The sequence below is a fragment of the Sorex araneus genome, chromosome 1, assembly GCF_027595985.1.
Source record: "Sorex araneus isolate mSorAra2 chromosome 1, mSorAra2.pri, whole genome shotgun sequence".
NCBI classification, from domain to species: domain Eukaryota; kingdom Metazoa; phylum Chordata; class Mammalia; order Eulipotyphla; family Soricidae; genus Sorex; species Sorex araneus.
Window position 1 is genome coordinate 138,226,565 of NC_073302.1, and position 10,155 is coordinate 138,236,719.

A 10,155-nucleotide genomic window follows, 5' to 3' on the forward strand; every position below is an offset into this window, starting at 1 on the left:
AATCCCTTTGCATCATTCTCCACTACTTTGGGAAGAATTGAAAGGAAATGACAGGAAATGTTAGTATGAAGCAATTTTAATTTATTTAAAATTAATTAAAAGTGAAAGGAGACTAAGCCATAATATAAAGCACCTTTGGAGATTTATTTTGGTTAATTTTAAAAAAATGTTGTATTGTTAGAATAAGAAAGTAATAATCATTTTTGGGGGGAAGTTTGATTTTAAAATTGCTTAGGACTGGGGTGATAATTGAAAGGGCTGGAGTACATATTTTGCATGTAGGAGTCCCAGGTTTGAAAACAGACATCACATGGTTCCCTGAGCACTGCAGGGAGAGATCCCTGAGCACTGAGTGGGAAATATTCCCTGAACACTGCAGGCTATGACCCCCAAACTGCAAAAAAATGCTTGAAGATTATTCCAAATTGGATTTCAAAACATAAGTATAATTTCTTAATTAAGACAAAAAGAAAAGAATTTCCTCCTTCTTAAGAATCTGATAATTAAAGGAAAAGTAAGAATCTGATACTGTTTTAATAAGTAACCCTAATGCTTTAATTTTTAGAAAAAACCTGAAAAATACATATAATGTTGATATTCAGATAATCAGGAATCACAAAATAGAGAGAAATAAATACACTTAAGATTTTAAAAAGTTAAAAAAAATTTTAAAAGTTATCATTGGGTTCATCAAAATATATTCAGATATTAGAGGAAGAGACACTGGTTTTTCTATGAAATTAATTTCAAATATATTCTGCTTAAAATATTGCTATTTAATGAGCATATTAAGGCATAATTATCCTAAAATATTTTCAAGAATAAAACTAATGATCCATATTGGTCGTGGGATTTATAACTTATAAAGATATTATGACTTTGTTTTTCCACAGTGAAATCTTTGAAAGAGAAATTCCAAATCATAACTTACAAAAATGTTCAAGATGTGTTATGCAAATGGGGATAAATTTATCTTTGTCAAATTGGAGTGTAGTAACGTTAATTTGACATTGCTTATTTTAACAGATTTTAAGTTCATTTTTTCCTATTTTATAAGTAGGATGAAGTTCAGTAAGTAAGACATTAAAATGTGTATTTGACCAACAGAACTCCATTCTGAGCTGTAAATTTAGTTGATTTATACACATTATTTGAATGATAGCTGTTTCATTATATTTCTTTAATAAAGGTTATAAAATTCATTGCTTCTAAAACAATGAGTGTTGGGCATTTTCAGAATTCACATTGGCTGTTCAGAGAGTCAGATATATCAGTTTTTCAAAAATATTACATTCTATTTTCCCACTGCCATGTACATAAGGACATTATTTACTCATATAATTCATTGTTTGTATTCAAAGAAGTGAAAAAAATGTAAGCTGATAAGACTTTCCTAAATTAATACATATTTTAAAAACAAGATTGATAGGCTGCTATTCTTAAATAGTTTAGCAAAAAATATATAAAAGTTTGCAAATTCTAGTTATCCATTCTGAAAGCACATTTCCCATGGTTTTATTCATCACTTACTTTAAACATGTCTACATTTTGTTGGACCACATAACGATAGAGAAAATAGCATATGACATCAGAATTCTCCTTGATAGAGGTGCATAATGGTCAGCTAGGCAGGAACTCACAGCACTTGGATGAAGATAAGTGTTCTGGTTTTTATATGAGCAAGAATGGTCTATTTACCTTGACTCAATTAAAAGTTGATAAAGAAGTGCCATCACTTTGATCTAGAAGAAGGGAGAATGTAAATCCATGCAAGCCCATTTAAAAGCATTTTCTATGGACGATGGGAGGGCCAGCTTCATCATATTCCTGCTTACTGATCCACATCTGCTGGAATGTGGACAGGCTAGCCAGGATGGAACCCCCTATCCACACAGAGTACTTCCGCTCTGGGGGGGCTATAATCTTGATTTTCATGGTGCCAGGGGCTAGGATTACAATTTCCTTCTGCATCCGGTCAGCAATGCCTGGATACATAGTGCTGCCTCCAGACAGCACTGTGTTGGCATAGAGGTCCTTGCGGATATCCACATCGCACTTCATGATAGAGTTGAAGGTTGCCTCATGGATCCCACTGGATTCAATGCCCAGAAAGGATGGCTGGAAAATGGCTTCTGGACAGCGAAAGCGTTCATTCCCAATGGTGATCACCTGCCCATCCGGAAGCTCGTAGCTTTTTTCTAGAGCAGAGGAAGCAGCGGCATTGACCATCTCTTGTTCAAAGTCCAGGGCCACGTAACACAGCTTTTCTTTGACATCTCGAACAATTTCTCGCTCAGCTGTAGTGGTGAAGTTGTACCCTCGTTCTGTCAGGATCTTCATGAGGTAATCAGTCAGGTCTCTGCCAGCCAGATCCAGACGTAGAATGGCATGTGGCAGGGCATAGCCTTCATAGATGGGCACCGTGTGGGTGACCCCGTCCCCGGAATCCATCACAATGCCTGTGGTCCGGCCTGAGGCGTAGAGGGACAGCACAGCCTGGATAGCCACGTACATGGCAGGTGTGTTAAAGGCCTCAAACATGATCTGAGTCATTTTTTCCCGGTTGATCTTGGGGTTGAGGGGCGCTTCAGTGAGGAGAATGGGATGCTCATCTGGTGCCACCCGAAGCTCGTTGTAGAAAGTGTGATGCCAGATCTTCTCCATGTCATCCCAGTTGGTGACCACTCCATGCTCAATGGGATATTTCAGGGTCAGGATGCCTCTCTTACTCTGAGCCTCATCCCCTACGTAGCAGTCCTTCTGGCCCATGCCAACCATGACTCCCTGGTGCCGGGGACGCCCTACCATGGAGGGAAAGACAGCACGAGGGGCATCGTCACCACCAAAACCCGCCTTGCACATCCCTGATCCATTATCTACCACCAAGGCAGACAGCTCGTCATCAGTCATGGTGTTGGCTGGAATCTTCTAGATGGGTGAACAGTAGTACAGAGTGACGACGATCAGGCTACAGTGTGGAAGAGAGAGGGCGAACCAGATGGAAACACTCCACGGCTGTCTTCACAGAGTGGAGTCTGGGCTGCGATCTCTGGTATTTAAAGGTACACACTGGCTCTCCCCACCCCGGTCCTCTCCCACCAGCTTTCAGCATTTCTGGGTGTGGTTAACTTTGAGGTATTAATAATGATAATGATGATCATATAACTCATTAGACTAACATCCTTTATAAAGTGAAAATTGACTACCAAGTGGCCAAATCTCAGGTTACTGTAATTAGGCAACCCACACATGGCTGCCAGCCTGTTTTAGTGCAGTCTCTAGAGAAGTACTGATGAAGCAACAGGGGCCATAAAAAGCAGATGAAAGGAAGCTGGTCCTCAGATGGTTAACTATGTGCTAGAAGGATCGATCTCATCTCAGTTACCCTCAGAGTCCGTTTCCCCCAGACCAGATTTAATCTTTCATTCTCAACACATTAGTCTTATCCGAGGAGTTTGAATCTGTTAATTTCCTTTTTCCAAAAAACTTTTTTTCCTGATAGATTTCTAATTTCATAGGATATCATCAGAGTAGCAACTTTTTAAAAAAATGAAAATGATGAATGGGAAAGAGCAGTCTAAGAGCTACAATTATAATGATTATAATGCATCTGTGTTGTGTGAAATTTAAAGAAATTTAATAGGGTTCTAATATATCAGAGAAGTGAACATTTTTTTCCTGGTATTTTTGTTTGTTTGTTTTAGGACCACACCTGACAGTGCTCAGGAGCTACTCTAGATTCTGTGCTCTGGAGTGTTTCCTGTTGGTGGTCCAGAGGACCATGTGGTATTGGGGATTGAAACTCCCACATGCCAGGCACGAATTCAATCCATTGAATTTATCACTCTGACTCGATATGTGTTTCTAACAAGTAAATCTTTATGAAGTACTTGCCATACCTAGAGATTGTAGAACTAGGTTTATTGGATTCATGTTGAGGCTGTGTCCCACTGTCTGGACTGACATTTTAATTAAAATGAAAATTATATATATTTTATTTGTAATAACTTTTGAGTTATAAAATAATGAATACAATCAACTGGTAAGATATAATTTAAAATATGTATTCGAACTAATTTTAGAGTGGCTCCTAAAGAATATTTTGGAGGTCTAGGGCCACCCTCAGTAACACATGTTCAACTGGGCTGAACAGTCCAATGCTAGGGCGTATAGTGCAGTGACCCTCAGGCCCAGAAATGCTTCAGGGCTCTAGAGCTACATTTGGTGGTGCTCAGAAGGCCCTGTGGTGCTGGGGATAAAACTTGGTTCTTGTGTGTATAAGTCATGTGCCCCTGACCCTTGGACTATCTTCCTGGCATGATCTGATCTTATAGTAGTTTGCTCTTCAATACTTATACACTGTATTTTAAGATTAAATGTCTATGATTAAAATGTGCACAGCTGGAATAGTACTAACTTTCTTTTGATTTTAGCATATATTCTAACCAGATTAATTTCAGAGTAGCTTTGCTTGCTAAGTTTTTAATATATAAATACAGACAACTTGTAAAATGGGTACCAGGATAAAATGCAGGACATTAGTAGTATCTTATAAAGAGACAACAACTAAGAATGTTTATTAGTTTGATCCCACACATGTTAGGTTAATTTTCCTTCTTAGCATTTCCAAAGCAAAACATACCCTTATCAAAATTCTCCAAAATCTTTTCCATTTTTATTCATTAATTAGTTAATTAATGTTTACTTTGTAAAAGGAAGCAACAACCCTGTAGGTCTGGACACAAGTGCACTTTCCAGCTGAACTTTCCAGGAGAACTAGCCCAGGTCTTTGTTCATGACTTCCTGGAGAGTCTTCATAACGCCGAACGGTGTGTCAATCCTTTTCTTTGCATGCCTTTTGATAGAAACTATTTTTCTCTGATGCTTTAAGTGGTTTTCCTTTTAATATGCCATTATATCTTTTCTACAGACAGGGGAAATTTTGTAGTGTTTTACTACAAAATCCATAGCTCTACATTTTCCTCCCCAATAGGGAAAACTGTTCTCTGTTTTTTTCCCCTTTAACTGCAAGATCAATTCCTCCTTTAAGAGAATGAAATAACTTACCCTCAAACCTTCACATCAAATAGGATTTGTACTTCTTTTCATGTGGCACGTTTAGTTTTGATCAAAACTGTATTTTATTGCTATAGGATGTTGCTTCTGGGGTTGCCTTTTTAAAAAGAATCATTACAAGGTACATGAACATTCTACAAAATACAATACACAATACATTGCATTTAGTGCTTTTTCCCTGTCCTGAAATATAAATCTTGTTAGTGGGAAGTCAGTGGAGGTAGCCATGTAGCACTGAGTGTTAACTTTTAAAATTTGTTAAAATATTCGTTTATATTTTTGAAAATTTTGTCAACATGAATTTCAGAGTTTTTAATAATTGGTTTCAGGCATACAATGTTGCAACACCAATCCCTTCATCAGTGTCCATTTTCCTCCACCAATGTCCCCAGTTCCTCCTCTACCCACCAGTCTGCCTCTATGCCAGGCACATTTTAAAACATTAGTTTAGGGGTGTGATTTACATTATGGTTGCTGACAGGGTTTCCATGTTTAACGTTTTACACCCCATCCTCCACAGAGTGACCACTTCTTTCCATCATTGTCATGGTGTTCTCTTCCCTGTCTTATACCCCATACCAGAGGCAAGCTTCTTACTGAAGACAGCTCTCATGTTTCTTTCTATTGGCCCTGTGCATTTGTTATTCCCCTACTATGGGATCTATCTATCTATCTATCTATCTATCTATCTATCTATCTATCTATCTATCTATCTATCATCTATCTATCTATCTATCTATCATCTATCTACCTATCTATCTACCTATCGCTATATCCTATGGGTGTATTCTATATCTCTATATATCTATATATATTCTATATATATCCATAGTAGGGCTGGAGCAGTAGCACAGCGGGTAGGGCATTTGCCTTGCATGCAGCCAACCCGGATTCGATTCCTCCATCCCTCTCACAGAGCTCAGCAAGCTACTGAGAGTATCTCATATGCATGGTAGAGCCTGGCAAGCTCCTTGTGGTGTATTCGATATGCCAAAAACAGTAATAACAAGTCTCTCAATGGAGACGTTACTGGTGCCCACTTGAGCAAATCGATGAACAATGGGATGACAGTGATGACAGTGATACAGTGATATCCCATAGTAGGGGAATAACAAATGCACAGGGCCAATAGAAACAAACATGAGAACTGGTCTTCAGTAGGAAGCTTGCCATATATATATATATCTCCTATGGGAAATATATATATAATTTATATATATTTGGCATATGAGAGAGATAGTTCTGTACTTCACTCAATGATAATTTCCAGATACATCCAGGCAGTATCAAATTGCATGGTCCCATTTTCTCTTATAGCCAGTAATATTCCATTGTGTATATACATAGTTTCTTTATCCAGTCATCTGCTCTTGGGCACTTGGGTTGTTTCCAGATTTTGGCTATTATGAGTATTGCTGCAATGAGTATAGGAGTGTAAATGTCTCTTCTGCATTTTGTTTTTGGGCCCTTGAGGGTATATTCCAAGAAGTGGAACTGATGGATCATATAGAAGCTCTATTATTACTTTTCTGAGAAATATCTGTACTGTTACCTAACCTTTAAGCCCATAGAGACACTTATACTGGACTTCTGGAAATCCAAAGTAAGTTTTAATTACATTTTGTCCAGTTTGACGTCAGGCAGATATATAAAGGTAGAGCAAGGTATAGGCATGGGCATCATCGTAAAGAGCAAGCTAAGGAGCTGAAGCAGTTCCCTGCATCACATCACAAGATTCTCATTCTCATGCCCTTTATTTTTTTAAAATTTATTTTATTTATTTTTAATTTATTTTTTTATTGAATCACCATGTTGAAAGTTACAAAGCTTTCAGGCTTAAGTCTCAGTTACATAATGCTCGAACACCCATCCCTTCACCAATGCATATATTCCACCACTGAGAACCACAGTAAACCTCCCCCCCCACTCCCCGCCCCCCAGCCCCCCACCCCACCTTTGTAGTTGATAAATTTCACTTTACTTTCTCTTTACTTTGATTACATACAAACAAAAAACTCACTATTATTGTTTGGAGTTTCCTTCTCAGAGTCGGACCTGCTGGAAAGGAAGCATTTGATAAATTGTTTTCCATTGCTGAGAATGAGGAAATATGAGGTCGTGTGGCCACAGTAGCGGCCGTGAGGTTCTAGATTTCTGTATTTTAGTATTTTAGTGACTAAGTCCAGAGGGCTTTCTGCCAGAGGTTGAAATTGCTAGCTCGTACCTCTCTGCTACTTTTTATTCCACATATGAGTGAAATCCTTCTGTGTCTGTCTCTTTCTTTCTGACTCATTTCACTCAACATGATACTTTCCATGTTGATCCACTTATATGAAAATTTCATGACTTCATGCTTTATAACAGCTTCATAGTATTCCATTGTGCAGATGTACCAAAGTTTATTTTAGCCAGTCATCTGTTCTCAGGCATTCGTTTTTTTTTCCAGATTCTGGCTATTGTAAACTGTGCTGCGATAAACATACAGGTGCAGATGTCATTTTGACTATACTTTTTTGCCTCTCCGGGGTATATTCCCAGGAGTGGTATTGCTGGGTCAAATGGGAGCTCAATTTCTAATTTTTTGAGAATCGACCATATTGTTTTCCAAAAGGGCTGAAGCAGTCGATATTCCCACCAGCAGTGTAGGAGGGTTCCTTTCTCCCCACATCCATGCCAACAGCAGTTGTTTTTGTTCTTTTGGATGTGAGCCAGTCTCTGTGGTGTGAGGTGGTATCTCATAGTTGTTTTGATCTGCATCGCCCTGATGATTAGTGATGAAGAGCATTTTTTCATGTGCCTTTTAGTCATTCGTGTTTCTTCCTTGAGAAAATTTGTTCATTTCTTCGCCCCATTTTTTGATGGTGTTGGATGTTTTCTTTTTCTAGAGGTCAACCAGTACTTTATATACCCTTGATATCAACCCTTTATCGGATGGGTATTGGGTGAATATTCTTTCCCATTCTATAGATTGCCTTTGAATTCTGGTCACTGTGTCTTTTGCGGTGCAGAAGCTTTTTAGTTTAATATAGTCCCATTTGTTTATCTCTGTTTCTACTTGATTACTTAGTTCCGTGTCATCTTTGAAGATACCTTTAGCTTCAATATCCTGAATGGTTTTGCCAACCTTGTTTTTGATGTACCTTATGGATTGTGGTCTGATGTTGAGGTCTTTAATCCATTTTGATCTGACTCTTGTGCATGGTGTTAGGTCGATGTCTAAGCCCATTTTTTTGCATGTGGCTGTCCAGTTATTCCAGCACCATTTGTTGAAGAGGCTTTCCTTGTTCCATTTCACATTTGTTGCCCTCTTATCAAGGATCAGATGACCATATATTTTGGGTTCCATGTAGGGATATTCCACCCTGTTCCATTGATCAGCGGCTCTGCCTTTGTTCCAGTACCATGCTGTTTTAATTGTTACTGCTTTGTAGTAAAGTTTGAAGTTGGGGAGGGTGATGCTTCCCATCGTCTTTTCCCCAAGAATTGCTTTAGCTATTCATGGGTGTTTATTGTTCCATATGAATTTCAGGAGTGTTTGATCAATTTCTTTGAAGAATTTCATGGGTATCCTTATAGGGACCGCACTGAATCTGTATAGTGCTTTGGGGAGTATTGCCATTTTGACAATGTTAAGTCCCTCGTGCCCTTTATAAGTCATCTTAGACTTATTCATTCTACGCTTACCAAATACCTCTATGCACTGGTGGTGATACCAATGAATAAGACACAGTTTCTCTGTTCAAAGATCTACTGTTGAGTGAGTGAAAGTCACTCCCATGGCCTGACACATGGCCTCTCCATTGATACAGAGCAGCTGGCTTGTGTTCTGATGGGGCACTTGCAGATGCTACAGCTATTGTAAAACGTTTTGAATAGTCTACTCCCAGATATCATACAGATAGTGCACTGGGTGGTCCCAAAGCAAAAGGAGAAACCCTGGATCTGGGAATCATGGGATGGGGTTGGAAAGGTCAGAGAAGAGGATTCTAGCCTGAGTTTTTAGTAGCTGAATAGGAGGTTGCTGGCAGAGGGGGAAATCTCAGAGGTATGGGCACAACCAACTTAAGTAATATCAAATGTGCATTTGAAACTAGTTATACTAGTGAGGAAGAGTTTAAAATGGAGTTTGGGTCTTAACAGAAAGAGAGGGGAACTCTGGAATTAAATGGCATTTACCTCTGGGAACATATGTTAAGAGTAAGTGGCCTCTTGCTCATGTGCCTGTAGAGACCAAAGAGGACTTCAGGACTCTCTCCTGTTTGCATTATTTGCCAAGGTGCACTGCTAAGACTGACAAGTGTTTGCATTTTTTAAAAAAGGTTATTATTTATTATTTAATTTTGGCCACATATGGTGGTGTTCAGGTCTTACTCTTGGCTATGTACTCAGGACTCATTCCTGGTGGGACTCAGAAGACCATATGGGATGCTGGGATTGAACAGGGTCAGTGAAGTGCAGGGCAATTGTCCTACTTACTGTACAATTTTTCTGGCCTTTTTTTTTCAACTTTTTAATTAGTGAATCACCATGAGGTACAGTTACAAACATAACTTTTGTGTTTGCATTTCAGTCATACAGTGATCGTTTACCCATCCCTCCACCAGTGCCCATTCTCCTCCACCAATGTTCCCAGTAGCCCTCCCACCACCTCCACCTCAACCCCCACCACCCCACCCTGCCTCTTTGGCAGGGAATTCCCTTTTGCTCTCTCCTTTTAGGTGCTGTAGTTTGCAATAGAGGTATTGAGTGGCCATCATGCTTGGCCTATACTCTACTTTTGACATGCATCTTTCAACCCAAATGGGTCCTCCCAACATTCTGTACTTGGTGTTCCCTTCTCTATCTGAGCTGCCTTTTCCCCCAGCATGTGAGGCCAGTTTCCAAGCAATGGGGCAGACCTCCTGGTCCTTATCTCTATTTCTTTTGGGCGTTAGTCTCCCACTCTGTTACTTTATATTCCACAGATGAGTGCGATCTTTCTAAGTCTGTCTCTCTCTTTCTAACTCATTTCACTTAACATGATACTTTCCATGTTGATCCACTTATATGCAAATTTCATGACTTCATCTTTTCTAATAG

The 10,155-nt window shown here is 39.1% G+C and overlaps 1 protein-coding gene across 2 annotated transcripts; it reads right to left on the reverse strand.

The window, feature by feature from the left end:
* Positions 1 to 1,779: 1,779 nt before the first annotated feature.
* ACTBL2 (actin beta like 2) lies at positions 1,780 to 2,910 on the reverse strand. 2 transcript variants are annotated; one of them, XM_004608450.2, is made up of 2 exons: positions 2,782 to 2,910; positions 1,780 to 2,655 (listed from the first exon to the last, which is right to left on the reverse strand). In XM_004608450.2, the coding sequence occupies exons 1-2, from the start codon at positions 2,908 to 2,910 to the stop codon at positions 1,780 to 1,782; spliced, it is 1,005 nt and encodes a 334-aa protein (XP_004608507.1). The 2 variants fall into 2 exon arrangements, with proteins under 2 accessions (XP_004608507.1, XP_004608506.1); XM_004608449.2 differs by having other exon boundaries at positions 1,780 to 2,910.
* Positions 2,911 to 10,155: the final 7,245 nt, after the last annotated feature.